At 37.2% G+C, this 26950-nt stretch overlaps 2 protein-coding genes across 17 annotated transcripts in view; one reads left to right on the top strand and one right to left on the bottom strand.

Moving 5' to 3' along the window:
- Nucleotides 1–52: 52 nt before the first annotated feature.
- NDC80 (NDC80 kinetochore complex component) lies at nt 53–16989 on the bottom strand. Of its 3 annotated transcripts, XM_037382077.1 has the most exons (18): nt 16901–16941; nt 16145–16204; nt 15600–15705; nt 15056–15142; nt 14166–14289; nt 13871–14043; nt 11351–11453; nt 10421–10510; nt 9586–9679; nt 8350–8456; nt 7361–7505; nt 6884–7089; nt 5556–5705; nt 5194–5283; nt 4911–5003; nt 3292–3422; nt 2667–2769; nt 53–2322 (listed from the first exon to the last, which is right to left on the bottom strand). In XM_037382077.1, the coding sequence occupies exons 3-18, from the start codon at nt 15698–15700 to the stop codon at nt 2200–2202; spliced, it is 1920 nt and encodes a 639-aa protein (XP_037237974.1). In that variant the 5' UTR covers nt 15701–15705; nt 16145–16204; nt 16901–16941; the 3' UTR covers nt 53–2199. The 3 variants fall into 3 exon arrangements, with proteins under 3 accessions (XP_037237974.1, XP_037237972.1, XP_037237973.1); XM_037382075.1 differs by lacking the exon at nt 16145–16204 and having other exon boundaries at nt 16901–16989; XM_037382076.1 differs by lacking the exon at nt 16145–16204 and having other exon boundaries at nt 16827–16905.
- A 44-nt stretch (nt 16990–17033) lies between these two features.
- Nucleotides 17034–26950, top strand: part of METTL4 (methyltransferase like 4) — a 46263-nt gene continuing 36346 nt past the window's right edge. For 12 of the 14 annotated variants that reach the window (XR_005103438.1, XR_005103441.1, XR_005103439.1 and 9 more), the window contains exons 1-6: nt 17105–18243; nt 19596–19658; nt 22037–22403; nt 24430–24499; nt 26283–26457; nt 26684–26790. Coding sequence is in view for 10 of the 14 variants with exons in the window: in XM_037382082.1 (XP_037237979.1) it covers nt 17812–18243; nt 19596–19658; nt 22037–22403; nt 24430–24499; nt 26283–26457; nt 26684–26790 (1214 nt within the window). In the remaining 4 variants the exon portion in view is untranslated. The other 2 variants (XM_037382080.1, XM_037382079.1) reach the window with 2 other exon arrangements.

Below are 26950 nucleotides of genomic sequence, written 5' to 3'. Positions count from 1 at the left end.
TTTAACTGACACACAGACCAATAGTTCAGCCCAATAACAAAAACACATTGCCAACATTACAAATGTGAACTTTTCATTACTCAGACTACTTCAATTTCAAAATATCACATTTGCCAGTACATGAAGGAAGGTCTTTGTGAACCTTGATTCTTTAACCCATTCCCACTGGGTTAGTATTGGTCCTTGGAAATTAAATTTATTTTGCTTTCATTTACTCAAGTCAAGTGACTAGTCCACATGGCAAAGAACCTGCAGATACTAATAAACACAAGAACAGCTAGTTACAGAAGCAGAAACAAACAGGTATCAGGCAGCCAAGAGAGCATAACCCATAAATAAGCACATATTTAAAAATAAAGTGATTATTTTGTATGGTTCACAGTTTTGCTTTATTAGAATATTGCTTTAGATAACAAAAATATTAGAAAGATCACAAAAAAGCTTCTAAAGAGAAGGAACACATTTGATAATGACTAGGCTGTAACAGAAAAAAATGTAAGAGTTTGTACAAAAGAGGACAACAGAAGAAAGCAGAAGTACTATCCACCTGTTAGAAAACTTTCATAGCTGTCATATTAAACTTCTGGAGTACAACACAAAAGAACAGAAAGTTAGAAGCTATGATAATAATGGCTTTAATTAAGTATCTGAAATAAAATACTCATACCAGAGCCAGAAGGTTCACACACTACGTTAAGAACAACTGAGTTTTATATATGCTCTGCAAAAATAGCCTAGAATTAAAGACAATCCAGTTTTTATTTGCAGCCTCTGTTCAGATGGTTCAACTTAAGTTTGTTGTAGGGGTCTGCGTTTCATTCCAATTCTATAGTTATACGCAATATTAAGGACAACTTCATTTAGCTATCAGCTACTAAGAACTTTTGAACAGACTGCAAAGTTGTTTTTATCATTGTATATTTGAATCAGTGATACTCATCACTGAACTCTTTAAAAACACTCACATACTTCAATACTTTTATTAGGAAATACCTCATAAACTAAACTATCCAAGACTTAAGTGTCTTTTTTTTTTTTTAAAGACAAGGTATATACAGAGTAGATAAGAAGGTACTACTTCCACATAGCACTGAACAAGGGAGTACAAGTTCAAGAGATAGTGTATGGGGAGCTTCATTGCAAATACTTTGAAAAAAATGTAAACCTAATTTTACTGCTACTTTCCTGAAGGAGAAAAAAAATAAAATCAAATAGAGTCTGTTCAACTGGTCTAACAAGAATGCAGACTCATTGTAGACCATTTTGATGTAGATTTGGCTAATGTTGGATACAAGTGATTAGCTTAATTCCCAGAATTTATATGTTGTTCTACTTAGAGCTATCTCTGATATACATATTTAACAAGTACAGTGAGTTTCATCTGGGCCTGTGAGCAGTTAAGTTAGAGGCAGGACTTTGCTTTCAAACTGTATAACTACTGCTAGACTACTGTATAACTGCTGCTCATCTTTTCAGATAGGTTTTTGTTAAAAAAATTCTTAACTCATGTAAGAGCGGTCTCTGGGCAGTTTCATAGATTCATGGAACAAGCAGAAGACTGAGACGTTTATATTTGGTGTTGCTACTAAAAGAAAGGCTTGGGGAAGGATGTGCACTGTCATGCATGTGCACTAAATAGGTACATATATTACGAAATACACAAACTGTACTCCAGAAAGGAAAGTGTAACTTCTTCAGCAAATCTTACCTGTTTACAGAAGTGTTTAGCAATCTTAATGTTTACAAAACCCACTGGTTATTTTTAAGTAGCAGTATTTCAGGTTGTCAGTACCCTCTGCATTTGTGCTGTCACTTGCAGTTCTGTTTTTAAGTCCACTGTCTTGTTTTTTTTTTAACAGGTTAACTGTAGTCTTGTCTTACTAATATTCTTAGAAGAGCACAAATTATTTGATTATAAAGAAAAAATGAGATTCAGCTTTTCCCACAGTTGTCTTGTCACAAATGTAATTATATGTAATGTATTGCAAGGAGGAAGTGTAAGCAAAGCCTTTTTTAGAAAAATGCAAATATATAGTTTAATTCTTAAATGTATTTGTGTCAAAACAAAAGGAAGTTTATAAACATTTCCTTACACTTAAAATCAGTTTCACTGCTAAATGCAGGAAGTACCCATCTTTTTAGAAGGCACTATACCAGAGCTTCAGAAATGCAAAATTTTCATTTTCACCCTTTTGGTAATCACAGACTTTCAGCCTTCTTTGTATAACTGTCTAGAATTCTGGTCAAGGTTGACAATAGATCTTCAGACATGAATTCTTCATAGTCTCTGTCAATTTTTGCATTCTGTTCATCTAGATATTTCTAGAAAAGAGTTACCAAAAGTTCATTAGAACTATCATGGTCTCTACTGTACTGGTTCTGTTAAAGCATTTTAAGCAGTCATTGCACATGTTAAGTGATTTCAGTTAAACACTTCTCCAAAAGATGTCTACCAGAAGCAGATTAAATCTGACAGGATGTTACTGCTGAAATTTAACAATCAGTTCTGATTATTTATACCAAAGGTTTTGTCCCACAGACTCAGTGCAGCAGCACTAAATAACTGATACTTTATTGGAAGGAATAAGTTCTAATTTCCATGTGTTTAACTGCAGTTGCAAATACGTCTAGAAAGATTTCATTCTGAATATCAAATTTTAGCTTACCTCTATAGATACTACATGAGTAGCAATCACTTCTAAAAGACGATTCAAGTTATCACCAGCTTTTCTGCTCTCTTCTGTTGTTGTTTGCATAACAACTTGGTATCTAAAAAGTAAAGACATTCAGAAAGTCATGTCTGTAATTATAAAATTCCTGACATCTAAAACAATCACTTCACCAAGTCTGATATATCATGTTTAACATAATATTTTCATTAGTATTAAGCTGAACCAAGTTAGATTTGTATATTAATACTCAGCTTAGAAGAAAAAGGAGCATATGGTGCTAACTGGTAAGAAACAAAGTACCTTAGAGTCCAAATAGAGTCAGTATAGTCTTTCCAGAGTTTAGAGTGTAAAATGTAGCTGTCACATACGTTTGGAAACAAACTAATTTCCTTATTACAACCACATATATGAAAAAATTATGTGGAAAACTATTCTGATGCAGCAGATGTATTCTAGCAAAATATAAAGTGTCAAAGAGAAACATCTTTCAATTGCGAATTTGTATAACTAATATACTCAGATACATACCTGCTCACCAAAGAATTTTATGTTAGAATTCAAGAAAATGCTTTTGTCCTTAAAACACAAAAAACCTAAAACTTGAAGTTATGGGCCTTACTGTCGTTGAAGATCATGTAATTCATTTGTGGCTTCACTGAGACCTTCATTGACACCACTCTCAAGTAATTGTTTATGCTTCTCTAACAATTCCTGTTCATTTGCACATTTTTGCTCTTCCTCTTCTGCCTCCTGTAAACATCAGAGGAAACAAATAAAAATAAATTGCATAAGTCAGGAATAATTAGGATTTTTTTCTCCTTTATATTACCTTATTACATCCTAATACTTGAATTCAGAATTCACACAAGTAACTCCAAACTCAGAACTAAAAAACCCCCAAGGACACCCCCTCAGACCTAATATTTCAGTCATTTTCTGTATCTTCCACCCAAAACTAGCCTAATCTTCCCTTCAATTCTCTAACCATATTTCAAGGTCTGTGTTACAGCTATTTTCCCTCCAAAATTCATCTCAAAGTGTTATTTACATATTTTAAATAGCTTAGAAATGGAACATCAAGAACAACTGTTTCTAGCTTTAAAAAATACAATCACATTTGAGTAAGAAAATTGTTTTTCCTTTTTGTGTCTGAAAGATAAGGACAAAATGTAAGTAAACATCTCTCAGAGGAGAATGACACTGTTAACACTACACTTAACACAATTAAATGCACAAAACCAAACTAAATTCCACCATCAAATAAAAAAGAAATTCTGGCAAATTACTGAAACATCGTAATTTAAAAATAATTTTAATACTGAAGTCTTATGGATAGCATTTTAACGATCATGTCTTCTTATAATCATCCAGTTGCAACTGGATATTCTATGAGCTCATCTTAAGAGAAAAGCCTATGCAACAGCCCAGATCAAAAGCTAAATTTCAGGTGTTTTTGAAAGCAATAAACGAAATGAATTGCTTTCAGCCACCTAAGCAGGTATTAGCAATGAAGTAACCCTTCATGGTTATATATAACCATTCATGGTTATAGCAAAGGAGTTTGGATTTGAAAGAGCAGATCTATTAAATACAAGCTTAGTTCAAAAAGCATTTTTCTCCTGGGCACCACAGCCCCACCAAAACCATGGTGTTAGAGAAGCCGGGAGGTACTGAAGCAGCCACTTAGTTGTTAACTGAGAGAGCCGTATTTTGTTGTTAAACTAGAAGTGAGGAAAAAGACAGGGTCAGCTCCTGCACTGGGGAAAAAACCCAAAGAAAACAACAGTTTTATAGCTTTAAAACATTTAATGTGCTTTTAGTTAAATAATGTTTTCCTTAGTTTTTAATGTGATTAAACATTAAACTGTAAGTGTATTTATTATATATGAACTGAACAAACAGGGCAAATTCTGTTAATTTAAGACCTCCTTCAAGCCCATGCTTTGAGACATCCCGAGGTAAGGAGATGATTGCCACTGCTTTTATTACTGGATATAGTAGCTTATGATTTACAGGATTTGCCAAGGTATGATGCCAGATTGTCTTAAGAGAAACTGAAGACTGACTCACTTAAGGTAGCACTCATATTTCTGAAAAGAATGAGAATCCTGCAAAAGAAATGAAAGGAAGCAAGGGCAGAGGTCCAAAAAAATGAAAATACAAACCAAAAATTTATGTATATATACAAAGATCAATATAATTAAGAATTAATTGTCATCAAACTGAAAGAAGTTCTACCTTAAGCTTCTGATGGTAAAGATCATCCAGTTTTTCAGCTTCCTCTTTCAGCATTTTCACGCTGCTTTTCTTGTCCGCTACCATTACATTCACCTAGAATGAAAACATGTCCAAGAAAATACAATTCAAAAAGAATTCAAACGTAAATCCGTACTGTCACAAACAACACCTGGTAGCCCAGAAATATTTAAACTGGGCCAAGCTGGGATAGCATTCACTTTCTTCATAGCAGCCATTGGTCACATTGTGGTATCTTAGTCCTAATCTTCCTTTACTAACACACCTGTTCCAAGGTTTCTTCCAAAGACATTTTCCGTTGAGTAGCTTTCCCAATTTCTTCCTCAGTCTGGTTTAGGATCTCCGTAAGGGAAGTCTGTAATACACATACAAGAAAATCTGGCTAATGCAGTTTGTTAGTTTGAACTAAGATGTACCCCAGTACGCCTTTTCCCTCTCCCATTTTTATTTAGGCTGCTGTACCTTCCAATACTGAATTTCCTTCCTATACTATAATGTAGTTATGATAATGAATCAAGCTTTTCAATGAAGTTTCATGGGAAGGTTGAGAGACCTTTCCAACATTTCTAAGGAAACACATTTTTTTAATGAGTGGTAACAGAAACATTCAGTGTTAAATCTGCTTACCTTGATCTGAGTGCATTTGACTAGGCAATTTGGTCCTGCCTCCGGATTAAACTGAATCTCAAAGTCATGGCCTTTGGAATTCTCTGCACTTACTGGAATTAATTTCAGCTTCCGAGCCAGTTTATGATACTCTGCTAGCTGCATTTCGATCTGTTCAGAGAAAAGGGCAAAAATCATAGAGGAACTAAAGTGAAAAGCTTTGCCAAAAGTATTCATATAGTACTTTAAACAGGTTTGAGTTACATGATTCCATGTCATGCCACAGTATGCAACAGCTGTATGTATTGACAGTCCAGCAGTTTGCATTGTTGGATTAAGTGTTGGTTTATGATTCTTTCAGAGTTTGCTCTGCAAGGTTTCTCAGTGTGAATGGGTGAGACTGAATGGTTTCACCTGTGGTTTTCCCTACTCATCTGCCATATTTTTTCCTGCCTTAACTTTTTGAGGATTAGTTGATAGGGAAAGAAAAACATGCTTGGAAAGAATACAAATAATTTAAATGATCAGTCATCATGTTGATATGCATTCTCTCATTAGTTTTGACAGGAAATGCCACATAGCCACACATCCTAATACAAACTAACTTGAACATACCTCTAAACAAAGTTTATTAAATGCTCTATTTTCTAATTAATGAGTGTCAGTTATATGCAAACACAAAAAATATAAGTATTTTTTCAAGTTTTTTTGTGCTTCAAACTTGCACAGTATAAGGAATTTAATATTAAGTGCTTGGTAAAGGGTAAACCTATCAAATGCAAAACATATTTGAAACCTCTTTAGTTTTCCATCTAGCAAAGCAGAAGCTTTTAAATCCCACTACTTACAGGACCACATCTTTTAATTCTGTTTGAGGGAATAGAATTTGACCTTAAAATCTGTTAGAACTACATAAGGACCAAGCTGGCCCCAAATGCATGCAGAGATACTGATTCAAAGCACTAGTGTTGCATTGCTTCCTTGCTATGAAATTTTAACACAGGTAATTTCAGGCTAATGTTATCAAAGTAATTTCAAAGCTAATGTTATCAAAGCTCTTGATGCTCTAACAGTGAGAGCTGATAGTGGTGCTGTCAGCTGTCCCCCTTATGATGCAGAAAAAAACCCGAACACATTTATATTATGATTATATCAGAAAAGGGGCAACTTCCCCCATTTTTTCAGAGACTGTAAACAGAAGACATGCTTGTCACTTTAGCCTGCTAAGACATATCTATACTGTTGTTAAATTATTTAGGAAAGAAGTTAACAATAATCCAAATGCCAGGTTTAAGCTTGCATCATGAAAACTGATAGCCATCTCTCGGTGTTGTAGGGTTTTCACATACCGTCTCTTTATTTCTGGCATATTTTAGCTCTTCATTCCACAGCTGATGTTCTTCTTCTTCCACTTCCTTAGTCAGCTTGTTAATGGTTTGCTGTAATTCATTTCTCTCATGATTTATTCTCTCTATGTCCGCAACAGAGTACTTTTGGTTATCGAAGACGTGCTGGAGCCGGGCATTCTCCTGCTTCATTGCTTCCACTTCCATTTCTAAGTTCACAAAACATTTATATAACATATATAGCTAAACTTAATATCTCTGTACTTTTAGAAGTAAATGATGTGTGGTTCATTACTCTGGTGTACAAACAGCTATCAACCAAAAAAAAATAAAATCTCTTCACTAGCAATCCATTTTGGAAAGTTTACTTGCAGCACGATAATACACTAAGTATGTCACTCTGTCCTGAATCGGAGAATTACAATTATTTTAAACCTATTTCTAGTTTCACTATGCCATTTGCGACTGAGGCCTTCTTACCTGCTCTCTCAACTTCTTCATTAACACCTTCCATTTTTTGATCAAGGTTGGCTATAAGAGATGCCAGATTAGCCAAATAAGCCTGGTATTTCTGGACATCTCCTTGAAGAGATGATTTCAGCTTTCGTAATGATACTCTACGATCCTAGTAAATGGTGGAAAGAACAACCACTATTATATTAATCTAAAATAATGATCTTACCTTCCAGACAAAACAATAAGGTAATTTATTAACTTCAATGATATAAATATAAAATTAAAGAACATTATTAAATGTTTATCTCTGTGAGAGCTAAATCAAGTTAAGCATCTTTAAAATAACAAAAAAGGCTAAAGGATGGTTTGTACCTTAATTCTTGCATTTCAGCATTAAGTCTTTGATTTACATTAGGTATTGCATTAAGAAAGTTCTTACTACAGGTAATTAATAACTTCAGTATAGTAATACACAAAAAGTAGTTAAAACTAAGGGCAAGGAAAGCTGGGAATACAAGCAGCACATTTTGCACAGTAGGCAGGAGTCTCAATTTGTCAGCTGCACAGCCACTAAACCATTTTTAAACTTATGATATATTAAAAGCAGAATCCATCTTCTACAAAAATTTTTTTTCTAAAATACATTGTTACCACTGAACTCCATGCTTTCATGCCCTATGAAGTTCTCATACCACCTTTGGAAAGATAATGTTGAAGTTCAGAGAAAAAAAAAGTGTTTCAAGTATTTTATTAATATTTCTGTCAATGCAAGATCTCACTACCTGAAAATACCTTCATGATATCAGTGCTTAAGACTCCACAGTAAAAGCCTTGTACTGTAACAGTACAGAGTCTGCAATAACCCGGCTTAATTAAAATATCATAGAGCACTGGAAATAATTTTCCATTTGTTGTAATGTATCATCAGTATGTTCATGTAATAATGACAATTATGGTCAAGAATAGAAAATTCAACTCGCCATATAAACAAAGCATAGACACAATTTACTAACCGGCTCGCTTTCCTTTTCTTTTTCTAGTCTTGCGATTTCTTCATGAAGTCTTTTGTTGTCAGCTACTAAACCTTCTATCTGGAATTCATCTATATGAAATAAATCCTCTGGGGGAGGGGGAATATAAAAAAAAAGGGTGTGTGTTTACAAATTAATCTCATTGAATATCATCACCTAATCTGAATATCTGCGCTTTAGCTTCACCATAGTAAATACCCATTATCTGGACAATTATTTTAAACTAAAAAAACAACACCCCTCCACCCCCCCACCCCCCCACCCCCCAACAAACCCATAAAACACTCACTTTCATTACAAAGAAAAACAAGCAAAAAAAAATAGTTTTTTCAGTCCTTGTATCATAAAAGAGCTCAAAATCACTCCTGCAAGGTCAGTTTCTAAACTGTCATACAGTCCACACTACAGGGTAGTGATTGTTAGGTAAGTGTCATCTGTTCCAGCTTCACAAGGTAGTCTGATTTATGTACTCCTTTCTCATCCACATACTTCCATGCCTCTTGAGACATCTTTTCCCTCACTTCCCTCAGTTTTTGCCAAACATTAGTAGGAAAAAGTAATCACGCCAGTCTCTAGTAACAGTCATAGTTATGTTTCATCTCCAGCTGATGGCTCCAGCTTGCAACAGAAGTCTCCTTAGTCTGGCTTTTTACAGAAGGGCACAAAAAGCAAGAACTACTTTTCCTCCTTGTTCTCATATTCTGTTTGTATTTCTGTGGGTGATGGAAATGAATGACTCAAAGATTTGTAATTTTCCACCTGCCTGAAGACAAACACAGGTGCATGCCAAACCCTATGTGGGAACCTTCACAACAGAGTTTGGAACTCTTGCAGACTGTTTTCAGACCTTGTAGAAGCTGAACTTTCTTACTCATCAGATGTGCATTCTCTGGTAATACTTTTCTTTTTCTAATGGCTAACTTTGTCAGACACAGACAAGAGTCACCTGCATAGATGGAATTTCTGTCTGAAAAACTCTGTACTGCTTTTCTATCAAAGCACCACTTAAAACAATAAGGTTGCACAGGTACAGCTCATAGAGCTTGACCCATCTGTCTACTAGTAATAACGCATAAAAAATAAAGTCAAAGTAACAGAGATACTTGAGAATTTCAGGTTTCTTACCTTAGATCACTTTCACTTGTAAACTGAGCAAAACTGATGCTAGGAGAAAAGAAACCAGTAACACAAATACTTTATTAAAACAGGAAAACTTACTTAATTTTGACTGCACTTCTGCATCAAATTCTTCAAAAGTATCATTCCCTTTCATGAAGTGCTCATAGCACTTCACAGAGTAGTCCATGAAAAGCTGAAAACAATTTTAAAAGTATCAGTGTAAAAGCACACATTTACCTTAAAACCATTTTTACTTGTTAACTGTCAGGTTTGTAACCTTAGTTCAAAATTCTGATTTAGTTTGATTTTTGCAATTATCCGATTAAATATTCTGGCACATCATACAACTCATTCCAAACATCTGTTGTGGGTTAAATCTGAATAGTACTAATAATCTATGATAAATTAGAAAAAAAGAAATCCGCTGGATTTTTAAGTACCTGAATTACATTGCCACCCTGTTTTGTGGGTTGGAAATTAAACGTAATGACCAATTTTCAAATGGTAAACTGAGTAGATATTGGCAGGAGCCACCACGTTTATAATTAAGTCAGTCTTTACACTTTACTGCTATTAACCTTAGAAGACTCAAATGCTAAAGAGAAATATACCTGATACCCTACCAAATCAATAAACAAACAGCATAATGACTCTTTCTCCACAAAGAACAGAAACAGTAGCAGCTCAGAGAATAAGGCATTTCAGTTTAATACCCAGTCTTCACCAATGGACTGGCCATGATGCCTACGCAGGAAACAATTTGATCAGGCTTTTTATGTAATGCTACTGTACTTCCTAGAGAACTCTGTGAATATACAACTGAACAGAACATACAAATACACTTAAAATTGTGTTGTATATTTAAATTCTTTTGTTACAGCATACAGCAATATTCAGTTGAACAAGTCTGATGATAGTTTACTTTCTATGGTACCTTATTATGTATAATTCCATCATCCGTCTCACCTCCCCAGTTCTGGCCATCATCAAATGATGGTGAATTTTCCTTCATGGCAACATACAACTGAAAGGAACAGGTGTACATACAAAGAACAAGTGTGAAGATCTCCATTAGTTTTCATATTAGTTTAATGCTAATGATAAACAGCAGAGCAACATGGGATTAGGATTTCAGCAAGCATTGTGCAATGGTGCTGCTTCAGAATGTGACCAATCACCATCAGGGTAATAAGCTTGTGTTAAATTGACTAAAAGCACAGATGAAGAGGCATTAACTGGACATTCAACACTGCCAAACTGCCTTGCTGAGCCCAATGTGTCTCTTCAGTATAAAGGATGGGATTTTCATGTGTGCCCTATTCAGCAGTGGTGAACTTCTGTCACAGATTCCAAACTTTGCTCAGACCTGAGCTGGCAGCAACAAAGAGTTACCACTATTAAAAAAAAACCCCAACCAAACAAAAAAAACCCAAACACAACCCTCCCCACTCTGTACAATTACAGGACTCTTGAATGATTGCTATTGAAAATTCCATCCTTAGACTTCAAATTTATGAGAAAATAGTAGATGTCACAAGAAGATCTGCACTGAAAAAAATACATGATTACACCCTTTAACATTTCATATTTTTATGTGTGTATAAGTCATCATTTCCCCCCCCTTTCTCATACACAAATTTATCCAGTGCACGGTTTTTTAAAAAAATTACCATAATGTAATATTAAAAACTCAGTTTAAAAGTTGCTAAAAGTAAGGCTAAGGGCTAGCTACCAGATGGCAGGTAAGAACACACACCTTTCTTCACATAAACATCAAAGATTTTTAAGCATTTGAGATATGTATTGAAACTAACATTCCAGCCTGAAAAGTGGAAATGCATGGCTTAAAGAAGACAAATGCTACCTTGACACAATCGATTAACCAAACCAAAGCTGTCACAATCTGAGGCCACGTGTGTGGTGCTCCCACTGTGTACATGGAGCTTTTTGACAAAGGAAAGGGGTACCTACAAGGGCAAAGAAAACACATTTTTAATAGCTGTGGCAAACAGTGATGAAAAACCAGCATGTTTTTACACACAGATCAAGGCATAGAAGGAAGAACAAACTCAATTGTACTTTATCCTGTACATCAAAGGAGATCAGCTGAGTTCTTATAGCACTATTGTATTGAATTATCATGGGTTTCTCATTTTGTGATTCATAGAATATCTCAAGTTGCAAGGGACCATAAGGATCATCATGTCCAACTCCCAGCCCCTCACAGGACTACCTAAAACTAAACCATATGACTAAGAGCATAATCCAGATGCTCCCTGAACTCTGACAGGCTTGGTGCCATGGCTACTTCCCTGGCAAGCCTGCTCCAGTGACCAACCACCTGCTTGGTGAAGAGCCTTTCCCTAATGTCCAAACTGAACTTCCCCTGACACAGCTTTATTCCATTTCCTCATATCCTACCACTGGTCATCAGCAAGAGATCAGCACCTCCCCCTCCACTGCCCTCCTTGAGGAAGTTGTACACTTCGATAAGGTCATCCCCTAGCCTTCTCTTCTCCAGGCTAAACAAACCAAGTGACATCAGCCACTCCTCATTATTCCTGCCCTCAAGACCTTTCACTATCTTCGTCACCCTCTGGACACATTCTAATAGTTTGATGTCCTCCTTATATTGAGATGCCCAAAACTGGACACAGTACTTGAGATGAGGCCACACCAGAGCAGCACAGAGTGGAACAATCACCTCCCTCAACCAGCTAGCTATTGAAGAAATGATTAAAAGAAAGGTACTGGTTTTTTTGCATATCCAAAGATGAGGAACAATGAAGGTCTCATGCAAAAAAAAGCACAAACTATCCCTTCATATGCTCCTTAGCCCCGTCCTATTCAGCTTAGTATGTTGCCTTGGTTTTGGTAGCAGCCAGATCGGTCTTTCTCTTTCTGAAGCTACTATAGGGGGAGAGATGAGCACTGCAGTACTAAGGAAAAGAAGTGGGTGCCCTGCTACCATGAGGTGATGCATGGTAAGGGGAAGACCTCAAAGGCAAAGCAAATACAAAAGAGGGAGTAATAGTCCAACGGATCATTTTTAGACATCCAAACTGGGTGTGCGAGCCTGAAGGATTTCTTAACACATGAAAACAAACTGATACATAGGGGTTTTGTTCTTAGAGGGCAAGAATCTTGCTTATTGGGTCAAATGCACTTTGAAAACAGAAAAGCAGCTGATAATCAGCTTAATGTCATGCAATTACAGAAAATAATTTCAGAACAGCTGCATATCAAAGTATTAACACTACCTATAAATATTGAACACACAAAGGCTATAAAAGTCTATACTGCTATTTAAAGATGTTCTCTCAAAATCTTTTACAGATCAAGGAAGACGTAAGTGCAGATTTTATTCCATCTTTAGACTGACAGCTGCCCAAAGTTAATTTAAGTACATAGGACAAGAAGCTACCAATAAACTAATAGTTCTAAATAAGTACTCATGAGCCATTTGGCCTAAGAATTTTTTAAAATTAATGATTTGGATACATTTTCTAGCTCTCAAAAGACAATTTAAAGAGAGTTCTCAAAATAAGTCTTTTTATCCAGGGTTACATTATTGGTACAGCAGAGTAAAGTCTCTTGAGAGCAAATTCCTTTTCAACATTTTGGCTAGGTGGCTAGGTCAGCAGCTTCAAATGTCATAGATTAAAATACAATTTTATTAAGTTCTGAGAAGTCAACAAAACAGATTTATACCTACATATAAGGAGCCCTAGCACTTTGACACTATCATGGGCTCAAATCTACAGAAGCAACACACTTTCCTTTAATGAGATTGAAAATCACTGTTATCAACAGGCAAAGGATTTTCTTTCTTGGGAAGTGTAGGTGCATTAATGATTTCAAACACTTACTGAACACGAGAAAAGTAAAGCAAGCAGCTAGTTTGTGTTTTTTGCACCTTAGTGGTAATTTTTGTTATTTCCACCCCTGCTTTGAAAGCAGAAAGAAAGAAATCACAGGAAAAATGATTTTTAACTAAATGAACTGGATCCATCATCCTGAAATTGGTTTTTAGTTCTTGGATTTTAACAGATTGAATCAGAACAGTCTGTCAAAAAAAATATGTGTCTGTCTTTCAAAGTTTAACAGAAATAAAGATAATCAATTAGATTTTACATTACAAAGCAAGCTTCCAACAGCCCATGGTTCTGGAAGTTCAAATATAAAGTGTATAGTAGAGTCTGAGAATCAGAGAGTGAACTTAACAGCTAAACAAAAGTGAAACAATAATCACAACATCGCAACTTCAGAGTCTTATCTGAATAAAGAAGCCTATTCGTTCTCCTCAGGTATCATGCAGAATTCTTAGCTTTTAAATTCCTAACTGTACCCATTTAGCACAACAGTCTAACAATAATGATCTTACCCAAGCTCTTTAAAAACTCTAGGAATTTCCTCTTCAAATTTTGAGTTAGGCAGTTCATAAGAAGGGCAAAGAAATCCATAGATAAAAGTGAAGATTTTTAAGAAGTCCTTAACTGATGGAGACTGTAGTGATTTCATCGAAATATTATGGACGTAACCATTCTCAGCAAGAAACTAAGGAAAAGAAACATGGCATATTAGTCACTAAAAACACAACGTTGAAATAATGGAAAAAAATATTTCAATTAGTATCTTTATGCCTTACAACATACGTTTAGAATATGTTAATAAGTTACCTCACAAAGCTGCTTGATACACTGTTGGATGAATGCCTTGTCATGAAGTGGCCTGGGGTCCTTGATCTTTTCTGTACCAAACACACCATACTGACTGTTGCGTGAACCTCCAGCCCCACTAGTTCTAAGAACAAAAAATAAATACAGTTTTTATAACAATATGTATAAAGAAAAACTCTCAATGTTTAAGTGACTACAATTGCTATTTTTATGTTTCTTTTGCGTTTGTCATGCAAAGAGATGCCTGAAGGCTTCTTTTTATTTAGGATGATAGGAAAACCAACATCAACCTGGAAACCATGATGCACACATACAGAGGGATTTTACTGCAACCTAGATAGCATTTTCTTGAGTTTATTGAAAGAAATGGAGTTTTACAGAGCAGAATAATGCCCCAAAGATGAAGAAACATAATGATATAGGTGACTGAAAATAAGGACTAAAATATTTAAGGAATATTTAAAAGGAATAGATTGCTGCAACAGCCGGGTCCTAGGAAAGAAGATAACCTGCAAGACATCAGAACACAGAAAGTCATGAACTCAGCTGAAAGACTGCAGAATTTTGGAAGGTTTGCATCTCAGTGAGAAGAGGAAACTAAGGCAGAATGTACTGGAGATATTGTTCTTCCTTAAACAGGCAAATGTATTGAGGAGCATTTAAGGTCTGCAGTGCATATCATTCCCAAGACGAAGAACAGCTCTCAAAGCAATTCCTACTCCACAGCATTATTGTTGAGTAATCAGAGTGGCGAAAGGCAGACCTGAAGGTCTACTGGCCTCAAAACCATCACTCCCTATAATGAAACTCTGTCAAGAGAGAAAAATTAAAAATTATGCAGGACTGTTATTGTTTTAATTTACAGTACAGAGATCTAAAGTTACCAATACCTCTTCCCAAAAAAGCTGACTTTTCTTTCTGAAGTTCCAGATGTAGGTTTGCTCATGCTCAGCTTCCCAAACGTACCTCTGTCCTTCCTGAGGGATAGGGAGAATGATTCAAGTGACTATTTCTATAATTTCATCTTTTGGTCATGTAAGAAAACTATAAGCACAAGCACGTAAGCCTTATAGCCAGATCTTCAGCATAGCAGTGTCTTAGAAAAGTCAACTGATTTTAATGTATTTGCCCATTATCAAAACTATTTCTGCAAGAAGCTAAGTATACACTTCATACACACATACACTCACTCACCTCCTAAGAAATACGTAAAAAACCAAAGCGTTAGAATTTGGAATGTGTCACAGGTATACAAACAGATTAAGGAAGTTATTTGGCAGAACCGAAGCACTTGTGCAAATATCCTTTAGCGCAAATTTTCTTCTCGCTTTTCCCATTTTTTTCCAGCTGCTACTCATACACTCAAACACACTACAGTCTCTTCAGAATTAGATTTACATACTTATTCTTAGCAAGATGATCAGCAGCACTTACATCTGAGGTGTTTGAAGGCCCATCTTGTTGCTGTCCTGCACTCTCAGTGCCATCATAGATTGACGACCGCTGCTTCCGGCAATAATTGAGCTTCGTCTCATTGTGACTAAACCATAAATCACAATCTGTCAGTATTGGAAAATCCAGGATCCAAGGGTATTTGGTTTTTTTTAAACAATACAATGACTTTTTAAAGGGTCAGAATAGGCAACAGGGCTGTACTTTGGACCAACCAGTGTGACAGACAGTATCCAGAAATATTGGATAGCGAAAAAAAGTGAATAGAAAAAAAAAGTTGTATGTCAGACTCCAGAACTATGTAGCAACAGCTACAGCCTTTCAAATTAACAGTTTTATTGATGAAATTGCCAGTGCTTGTTGCAAACTTAATGTTTTGCCTTTATTTATACCTGGTCATTTCTAACCTACAGGTTCCAAAAGCAAAACAGCTTGACAAGTTTTTCAGCCCAGTCAGCTACAAGGAAGGTCACACCAAAATGACGACTGTTTCTAACACTTCAGCCACCCGCCTGGTCCTTACTCACTAATTCTGAGCCTGCTTGTTGACTTTGCAAATGATGTGTCACAGTACCATAGCACAATAACTGGAATAACACAATAATAATCACCTATTCTGAGATGCTATAGCTTCAAACTATACACACAAAATATAAATCAGTCTGGAAGTACTGAACTGTTACCACAGTGGTATCAAGTAGGATTTTGAAGCAAATACAATCAACTCTGCAAAAAATTCCAGCTTTTGCCCTCTACAGAAGATCTATTTTATTTGTGGGGTGGGCTCAAGTAACTAGATTATAGCTAACCAAAAAACCTTTAGTACAAATGTTACCAAAACACATTATCAATATGAATTGCGTTTCAAGACCACGCTTCTAGTTCCACTTCTTGCAGACCACGACAGAAGTTTAGTTCTGGCCCAACTCACTAGGCAGTTTATCCAAGGCCTCATTTTCCCTGGGGAAGATGCCACGTTCTTCCATTACTTTACCAGGAACCCACCGCAGAGGGAATTCTTGTTATAAATATGCCAAAATTTTAGTTTAAAAGCAGAGTTTGCTAGAGTCAACGCGCCAGCAGAAAAAGAGAAAAAGGTAGGAGCGCGGCAGACCTGGGCACAACTACATCCCCCCGCATTCAAAGCGCGTTTGAACAGTCAGTTTTCAGCCCAGCGCCCCTCACAGCTCCGGCTCTGCCCCGACCCACCTCACAGCCGCCCGACCCCTCGGCGGGAACGCCCCGCGCCACGGAGAGCACCATCCCAACAGCCCACCCCTCACCGTTAACGGCGCCGCCACCTTCCTCTCAATTTCAAATCCGCCCGCCGACTACGTCACGCAGCGCGACCGTCACAGCGGAGCGACGAAGGAGCAGGATGAGGAGTGAAGGGGCACGGGGGCCTGTCGTCACTTCCGCCCGCCCGCCGCCCCGCGGGCCCTTAGGCGCTGAGCTTGGGGCTGGGCAGCAAGATGGCGGTGGTAAGTGTGTGAGGTGGTGCCGCGCTGTGGCAAGCCCTGGGGTTTTTCCCTGCCCGTAGCGAGGGAAGGTCGGAGGACAGCCCCCGGCCTGCCCGGCTCTGTAACGGCTTGGGGCCGCCGTGCCGAGCCCCGCGCACCGGGTTCAGAGCAGCCCCTTCGCTGCGGCTCGGCGGGCCGCGGCGGTGAGGAGGCTGCTCCCCCCTCAGGCTGCTCGTCCCGCCGAGCAGCGCAGGGCCGTGGGACGGGGACGGGGAGGAACCCGAGCTCCCAGGCCCTGCGTGCTTGCGGGCACCGGGGCTCGGCCTCTGCCGGCTGGTGGTGCGGCTGCGCCTGTGTTTGTGTTGCTGCTCCTGGGTGCTGTGGTATCAGGCCTTGTTTTATACAGTTGCAGTGGCGTCGTGCCATTTTCTAACTTGTTAAATGGGTCAGCTTAAAGTGTACTATATGAAATTATAGAACCTTAGTTAAAACTTGCTTACTATAAGTAAGTGAAATAGAGATGGAACAAGTCATAATGGGGAAAACAGCTGAAGTCAGAAGGGTTTTCAGTGTGTCCTGCATGTGCATGGAACTGCCTGTGGAAACATAGGTGCGATAATTCTGAAAATTGAACTCTTAAACAAGTTTGCACAGCAGGTGTTTGCTCCAGGAAGTGCATACGGTTGTCAGCAACAGTTTCAGGGAGTTGATTTTTCTTCCTGAAAAGAGGACCCATGATGTCTGTGGTACATCGGCTGACAGCCGGGTGGCTCGTGGATCATCTCTCTTTCATCAACCAGTGTGGCTATGAGATCTGTGACTCCTTTGCATACCCTGATGATGCCAGGCACAAGAATACTTCTGGCACATCTACTGGAGATTGTCGTGCTACTTCTACCGTTGCTACCACCTCATCAAGAAATGGTCCTATTCCTGGACCTGGAGATCCAACAGAAACAGAAATTAAAACTGTAAAAATGAAATATGTGTTTCGGGAGGAGTTCTTTGATATTTCTAAGCCCCATATAGCTTCAGCTCTTGAGGAGCAGCTGTGGCAGGGGTGTCCTGAGTTGAGTCTCACAAATATTAAGGCCAACAGCAACAGAGAGGAACACCAAGAAGGAACCAAGAGTGGCATTGGAGATTCTGTTGCCAGTGCTAGGAAGGTATGTTCTCTCTAATGCAGTAAACTGCAGTAATCCCCTGGTAAATAATATACTGCTAACATTTTCTTGCTTATTTCAATGTCCAGAGGTTATGTAGGAGAGCAGGAACTTCACCGCAGTAGATTTAAAGATGCACCGAAAATGTAAGCACTGGTGAGGATATTCTTGTGTCACTTGTATCAATAACATGCATCCCATTGTTACCCCAAATCTGGGTTCTTCACCCAGTGTGCAAGAGCTGGGCCACACGCAGAGTCTAGATGCTTGTTTTCTGCATAGAGATGGGTGCTAGGTATTAAAACCACAAAGCTAGCGCACCTCTTAACACATAGTAAAACATTTTATAGGCTTTGAACAATTGTTTACAATTGTGTTTAGTCACACTGTTTCTCATTGGTTCTTACAAGCCTTGTCTCCATTTAAAGATACAGTGTTGTTTTTTTTTTTTTTTGTTCACTGTGCATGTCCTGTGGGGAGGGGGCTTTGTTAGTAGGGGCTCTCTTTGCTCAGGGATGGATCTTTCAGTATGCTGATTAGGATAGTTCATACATAGATCAAGTAATTTTTTGTTTGGTCTTGTTAACTGTTTTGGTTCTCATTGAGCTTATCTTGTTATTTCTTAGCTTGATTTATTTGTGGTGTCTGTTCCTTCTCCCAAGGCCATGTCTTATTAACTGTTTGTAAGGATTAACTAGCATTCTGTTTTTCGAATTCTTTCTTGTTTTTCACTATAGATGCTTACTTTTTTTTCTTTTTAAAAGTAAATAGCTCTTGTATCACCAAGACTTGAAAGCAGTGATTTGCTCACAAAATCTTCTGACATTGGTTGTGGTCAGGGGTTTAGGCTGAAACTGTGGTAGCTGTCAAGATTGTACAGATTAAGGAGGAGTGAAGGACAGTATGAATTTACTTTCAATATGTTGATTGTTCAGTACTGTTTCTTATGGACCAAAATAGGAGTTGCAGGTCTAAACCAACAAATGTAATTGTGAAGACATAGTTAATTTTCTCCTGTTATTGGTAAACTGCACTTGACAGCTGAACAAACACTTTCTAGTATAGGCCTGAAGGAGGCATGAATGTGAACTGTGGTGTGCACTAGATACCATCAGATCCCAGTGCCATGAGTGACATAGCACAGCTTTAAGCCTGTGTACCTTGAGTATGCCTACAGCAGTCTTGGCATTTGAGATCATCTTTTTACTTATTGGACTTGTGATAGAAAAGAGATGGAAAGCTTCTTCTGCTTTTAAAAAAGTTAATTTTTAAGTTAGGCATGTTTCATTTTTTTTCCCCTTTAATCATGGAGTAATATGGGTTATTTTTTTTTTCATTGTTTGCTCATTCTGCAGAAACGTAAAAGGAAAAGTGTATTCAACCAAGGTGAACTGGATGCTTTAGAATACCATTCAAAGGTAAGTGAACTAAGGTATTATTTTGTGAGTACGTGATACCTGAATTTGGGCACATACAGAGTGCAAGATGTGGTTGCAAACAACAATTTGTGTTTTTGTACCTTGTTCAGCTAACAGGAAAGCCATTTCTCCAGTTCTTAAATGACTAAGTGTATACAGAGAATGTATAATCCGTGTAGATACATGTGACACAAAGTAGACCTAAAACTGCAGGTGAGACATTTCAAAGAGCTGGAAACTGCGTTCACAAAACATCTTTTACTGTTATGGATAACTGAGTGTCGTATAGTGAGGAGCTATTAGTTGAACAGGAGGTGACTGATTTGAAATAAGCAGTGTAACCTGTTCTGAAGACAAACTCATCTTTAGTATATCAGGATACTGTACTGAAGTTGTTCAAAGCTTCTCTGACCAAATGTGCTCCAAGATGTCTTCTGCTAACAAGAGTGAGTTTTTCCTCTAACATTTTATATTGTCATACTTAAAGCATCATGAATGATTTAGAATTCAAGCCTCTATTTAGGCTCACACCAGTGATGTACTGGTAAAGCTGTGACTGAATTAAACTGGGGCATGCTAGTCAATCCTAGAAGTGTAATCTTCGGATGGTGTTTGATATATTCTTATTCATTTCCTAAATAGTGACATGAACCCGAACTATGGCTTAAACTTGCTTTCTTCCCTGATGGCGTTAGTCATTTTGGACTTCTTGTTTAATTCTATTCCTCTTGGACTATATTTAAATGACTAAATTTTCCTTCTTTTACACGACAGCAGTTTTGTAGTAAACATGTACAATTTGCTATGATACAGTGTAGAGATCCTGTAATTATTGTTGTGAATAAGCTATGCATGTGCAGAATCGTGCTGAAGGAGAGAAGTTTGAAATTCAACATCAAACAGGTTTATGAGTATGAAAATATTTAAGCCAAAATACAGGCATTCAACAGTAGGAATGTTGGAAGAAATGAAGATAAATTTGACGTCTTAGAGGCCTGTGTAATTCTAAATTATTTTTGGTGAATATGCAAAAAAGACATAGTTTTGAAAAATCTGTCATCCCAGTTAGCCTCTGATACCATTCACAGATTAGAATGTATCGGGTTTTTTATTGTATTTGTAGTGTTAAAGGTTGTAGTTCTGCAAGTCAATTCAGATTATTTTGGCAGTTATTTGTATCTTTAGAATAGTTTACAGAAAAAACCCAAATTTGTGTTTGCCAGTGAAAGCAGGTGTTATATCCACTTATGAATAGGGAGCACTACAAAATATACTGAATTCCTTCAGCAGCCATTGTTAAAACTACTGTTTAAATTACTTGACAGTCAAGAGGCTTTGTCCACCTGCAAATTAACACATGGGTGTAGGAAGAAAAGCTTTCTGCATTAATTCGACTGTACGACTTCTAGCATTTCTAAAGGTATCTTTATTAATTCTGTTAAAGCAGTATAAACTTTTACTGTCACAAACCTAGGTAGTAAAAAATCTCAGATATGTAGATGGTGGCACTGTTAAGGAAATTATTACAACTTCAAAATTAATAGGGGTGCAGGGTGCAGTGCATGTAACAATTATAGAGTATTTTGTAAAAACATCTTGTAAAGTTGAGGATTCCATAATCAGGAGTTTTAGAAACCGTGATAAGTATTTGAAATCTTTGATAAAGCCACTGTAACTGTCAGTATTGCTATTGTGAATGAACAAAATTGCCTGATAATTAAAACTCACAGAGGCTCAATAATTTAGGAATGAACTAGGTCTCTAAATTTTGCAAAGGGAGGGTGTGGAAGTGAATGAGTGTGTATATAGATCCAAGAATCTTGTCTTCCTGGTCTCACTGGCAGATTGTTTGAGGGCTGTGTCACTTATAAAAGTTTCAAAACCAAATTCTAATTTAATTTGATTTACTGATTGTACTTCTGTAGTACTTTTAAAATGCACAAACTACTGTTTTTTTGAAGTGAACTAAAATGTGGGAAAATACTGATTTTTGAATTCCAATATATGTCTCAATTAAAAGTACAGTAACTTGAAATTGGATTAGAATTTTAACTTCAAATTATTGCTTTGAAATTTATGTTTGTTTGGAACAACAATAATATTCTACCTCTATTGGTAGAATATTGGTTTATTTGGTAGTCTCTCTTTCTTTCTCCAGGTATCTAATTTTTATTTTTTTTACAAAAAAAACCCCAACAACGAAAGTTAGCATACCCTTATTGTCATGCCCTTGTAGATTTTGTCAGTGATCTCAGTGTCTGGAAAGCATCCTTTTCCCACTCTGCAGATTGAAAAGTTTTGGTTTCTCTTGCATTCCTTGATCAAGAAGATACTTGAAAGATCATTTCTTTTTCTCTTGATTCTGTATGACCATACAGGTCAGGAAGCTCATTTGGGAAGGCACTTTGCATTTAGTCCAAGAAGGACTCAAAAGTGGTTTTCTTCACCACACTACGGCAGAACTGAATTGCAGGAAGAATGTTGTTCCTGGACACATTGGCTGTGGGTTGGCTGAATTATGTGAAATGGCAAAGCAGTTTCCAGATGTGAATGAAAGTGACCATCAAGCTGTACATGTGCTAGATGATGAAATCTCGATTCCAGAGCAGGACCTGCTTTCGTGTGTTACAGAAAACAGCTCAAACTGTGCAAAGATAGTTGTGTTAATGGGGCAGAAGTACTTGGTGCCACCAAAAAGCAGTTTCCTCTTATCTGATATTTCATGTTTACAGCCCCTGCTGAACTGTAAGTATCTTTAGGCATTGGAATTGACCACTTCTCTCATGCCTGAGAAGGGCAGTTAATGTCAAGATGGCTAAGGACTCTGTGAACAGATTTTAATATACAGCATCAAACTCATAGGAAATGCTGCTGCAAGCTTTCAGTTGTGCAAATAGGTGAGTTTTCAAAGGAATCTTGAGTGGTTAGGAGCTCAGGAAGCTCCTTTAAAAATCTCAGCCAAAATATGACAGTTTGTGAACATGTTCTGAGTCCCTGTTAGTATAGAAGCCATGTAAATGCATAACATTGGGGCTTGCTATGCTGCTGGGTCTCTCCACAGGGTGAGGCTTTAACATGGGTAAATCCATGCATGCTGCTGGGGTGGTGTTCCTGCTGTCTTGGTTTTTAGCTAGATTAGTCCATGGAAGAGGGATGCTATTATGTGCCTTAAAGCAAGGGGTCCCTTAGAGATCCATCCTGTTCAGTGGCAGGGTCTATTTAGATTGGCATAAACTGATGGTGAAACCAAATTCAGTGTCCCCCAGAGAAGATAATAATTTGAGAGGCTGCTGCACCCAGCTGAAGGTTAGTGACACTTGAGCAAGGCCATGAGTAGCAAATGTGAGTTGACTTCTTAGCTGCTACGTTTCACAGCTGAGAGTACTGGCTTAAGCCAAAATCAGTGACAAGGAAATAGTGGGATTTTTTAGAGTTAATGATTACTCTGTAAAAGTAAATCAAAAGTTATCCAAGCCAGTATCCCTACCCTTAACGGACCATACAGAAAGCTTTAAGCTGACAATATGTGGCAGTCTTTGCTGTACTTCACAATTTCATTAGCTTTCAATTTGACCTTTGTTGTTATTAACAGCAGCAGCTAATCTGCATCAGACAGTCTTACAGGAAAGATGTTGCCTGTGAAAAAGAGCTGAGGATTACTGCTTTGCTCTCTAATCAGTAATTTTAGATTTGCTGCTTACATGTGTTTCCTCCCTTCTAATATGCAACTTGTATATTCACTTATTTTTTTAAATTTTTTTTATTAAGGTGACATGCAGAAGGTGGAATCTTATTATCCAAATAATAATTTTATATTTGAAGTCTGGAATTTAAGCAGTTAGCTGTTTTCAACGGTATGAAAGAAGGAAGATCACCATCCTGTGCTATCGCTATGCACAGCTTGCATACAGCAAGTTTGGATTCTTCCAGAGGTCAGAGAGCAGTCCAAGAAATCTGAGAAAATGTTTTTGAAGTAACCAACAGTGAGAGTTAATATAATGCCATGACTTTAGACTTTTGTTTTTGAGGAATTCTACTGTTGGATTTTAATATAATTTTTCTTCTTTCCTTTTACCTGCCAAAAGATAGGTATTTCTTGCTGGTCAACCCACCGTGAGGATATCACCTCCAATGTTAATAAAGGAATAAGACGTAGAAAGCACATTAACAGGCATTAAATATTAAGCTGTTGTATTTACTAGCTATTTAAATATTTAGCATCAGACTCAATGAAGGAACAAATATGTTCTGTAGAAAAAATAAAATTGGAGAGTCCTGTTTTTTCGTGGATATGTCCTGTATCTTACTACTTCCAACTTAAGTAAACCCATCTTCTTCCATGAAAACTTCCAGTTCTCTTCTCCATTAATTTCCATTTCATATGCTGGATCTTGCTCTGTCTCTCTTCACCACCAATAGAGTAAAACAGTTTCCCAGGGCTGGTATGGAGCTCTGTGTGTACCAGCTGGCCTGCTGAAAGATCAAACAGGGCAGGATCAGCCTTTCACTCAGCTGGGTGCCTTGTTACATTGCTTACGTTAGGAACCTCGGAGAAATTTTCGTCTTTGAGGCTTGCACTGTTACCAGTTTTTTTCTGAAAGTCCCCAAGATGTTCAAATTCTGAATTAAAACAAGCATGCTAGAAGCCTTTTAAGTTCTTATTTGGAAAGAACAGAAAAAAGTGGCCGTTCTGCTGCATATCAGTTTTAACTAGTAGATTTATTTTAAAACTAACTTACTGGCTGCTTTTTTTTTTAATTTTAATTCTCAGACAAGAAAAAATATGACGTAATTGTGATTGATCCACCATGGGAGAACAAGTCCATTAAAAGGAGTAACAGGTAAATTTTGTAGTAAAATAAAATGTCATCTTAGCTTATAAGGGGTGATTAATATTAATACAATCCAGGATCGATATAACTGTGAGACTGTAGGTTAAACTACCAAATATTTTGTCATGTGGCTACCTTCAGGTCTATGAAATGATTTTTCACTGAAATGGCTTGGATACTTTGCATACAAAATATTTGCAAGAGTAGATCTTAAATTACCTAGCCGGTGAGAGAATGTTAGTCCTTGAGACTTATAAGGAAAGTCTGGAGTCAACTGTTTTGTAAGGCCCAGATGGTGCAGGTATTAATTTGAAATTAATATGGTTCGTCTAGTGGGGATAAAGCTAGATAAATGAAAGTATTTCCAGGACTCGGGTCCTATCAGAAAGTTTTAGGTTTTAAATTTTTTTAGTTTGAGCTTCAGTCTGATGGGTAGAAGAAAGTGATAATGCAGCAGTAAAATCCTCAAGTGCAATAGGAACTTTGAGTACTGTACTTTATGAAGTCATTAACTTAAAATTTTATGGGCTTTCTTCTCCACTGAGTAACATCAGGCTTATGCCAGTGGAGCTCTCTTGATTACCACAGAATTGTATCCATGTGAAAGAAGGGCAGACAGGAAATGCAGCCTTACAACTTTCTAGAATAATGTCTTTGGAAGCTTGTTATGAAGACTTAATTTGAGGATGCAGAGACTGATTAGTAGGTTCTACTTTGAAAGCCCTACAGAAACCTTTAGAAACCCCTGAGTTAAACTCATTCTTAGTGTCTTAAGTGTCTTAACTACGTTAAGTTACCTAGAGGAAAATTCTAGTTATTCGCAAGCATGAATTAGCTAGAAAGACCCTCTCTCCCTTACAAAATAAAGGCAAAATGTGGAAGATCTATCTCTGCTGTTGGTTACCTTGTTGATGGCTAATCTTTGTTAAGCCTTTCGCATCTGTGCTGTGCATCTTGTTTTCTCTGGGCATTCTAGTCCAGGAGGTATTTTTAATTTTATCCTTGTTACCTGTTTCTTGCTGTTGCATGGTACAGGGATCCCAGGTACACAGATGGTGGCTGTTGATTCCAGGAGCATACCAATGTTTTTGATGCTGCAACATGTACGTTGTAAGAATTGCAGCTCACTAACAGTGTAAAGTAGCATCATAAGAAAAATGGTAGAACAGAGCAGAATCTGGAAAACATACTGTATTCACCAGTGTAGCATACAGTTAGCTCAAAAATGTGCACAACTGTTCTGAATAACCTAGAGAACTTTTACCATAAATGGTAATTTAAAAATACTGTATAACTTCTGCAAATAATTCAAGAGTGATAACTCTTTTATGACCTTTTAACTTGCCAGTGAAATTATTGTTGCACTTGTAAATGACTCACTTGTAATTTTCATTCAGAAGAGAGATTGCTTTCTATGAAAAGCAAATAATGTTACATAGACTACAGAGCTACTTTTCACTAAATAGCTCTGTTCTGGTTTAAAGATGAGAGTGTTGAATTACATATGATAGTTCTTAAACTAAATGTGAGCTTTTAGACTTCTTCAGAATCACAACTCATAATACTTTATTTGGGGGAACAGTAGAAATGTAGTGAAATTTTCTGCTCAGTAAAACTTAAGTACACTAATAATTTTATATCAGAACCCATCAGATTCGGCCACTGGGTGTCAGTCTTGATGCATTTTTATTTTTCCTTGAAACATCTTGCCTGTGTAACTTCTGTATGTGTGTTGCTTTTCAATTTTTGTTTGGTATATGCTAACTTGCTTTCTCACTGTATTGCCATATAGATACAGCCACTTACCTTCATGGCAAATCAAGCAGATTCCTGTACCAGCACTAGCTGTTCCAAATTGTCTTGTAGTCACATGGGTGACTAATAGACAGAAGCACTTACGTTTTGTTAAGGATGAACTTTATCCTCATTGGTCTGTGAAAACGCTTGCTGAGTGGCACTGGGTAAAAGTAAGTTCTCGGTTTCTCAGTTTGGTTTTGTTGCTTTTTTGGAGACTGAGAGGGCTTGCACTATGATGCTTTGTATTCTTATAATTTGTCTGCTTACTACCGTGTGCTTTTGTGTTTGAAAGGTATAGTGTCATCAGTATCTTCCTTTTTATAAAAAAAAAAAAAAGTCTTGAAAAAATTGGATATGAAAATCTTCCACTGTGTATTTTTAACTCCTTTGTGTCAGATCACTAGAGCTGGAGAATTTGTATTGCCTTTGGATTCTTTACACAAAAAGCCGTATGAAGTTCTTGTATTGGGGAGAGTTGAAGGAGATACAGAAGAAGGTTTAAGGTATGCCAGGATATTTATGGTAAATGTTTTGGGTTTGGTTGTTGTTTTTTTTTTTTTTTTTTTTTTTTTTAGGCTGCTAGGTTTGTAATACAATATAATTGTCCCCAGATCTTCTCTTGGCATCATTTTTTGGCTGATCACGGACTTAAGAAAAAAAAGC

The sequence above is a fragment of the Falco rusticolus genome, chromosome 3, assembly GCF_015220075.1.
Source record: "Falco rusticolus isolate bFalRus1 chromosome 3, bFalRus1.pri, whole genome shotgun sequence".
NCBI classification, from domain to species: domain Eukaryota; kingdom Metazoa; phylum Chordata; class Aves; order Falconiformes; family Falconidae; genus Falco; species Falco rusticolus.
Note: the sequence above shows the minus strand (reverse complement) of the source record. Positions and strands in the feature narration are given on the sequence as shown.

Bases quoted from the DNA above. Each gene is read 5' to 3' on its own strand.
- NDC80 (XM_037382075.1), bottom strand. From the start codon at position 15,700: ATGAGACGAAGCTCAATTATTGCCGGAAGCAGCGGTCGTCAATCTATG. The intron at 5,706-6,883 runs GTATGTGAAAAC...TTCTCTGAACAG, and splicing joins ATGCCAGAAATAAAGAGACG to ATCGAAATGCAGCTAGCAGA. The intron at 2,770-3,291 runs GTAAGGCCCATA...TTTACTTTTTAG, and splicing joins TTACATGATCTTCAACGACA to ATACCAAGTTGTTATGCAAA.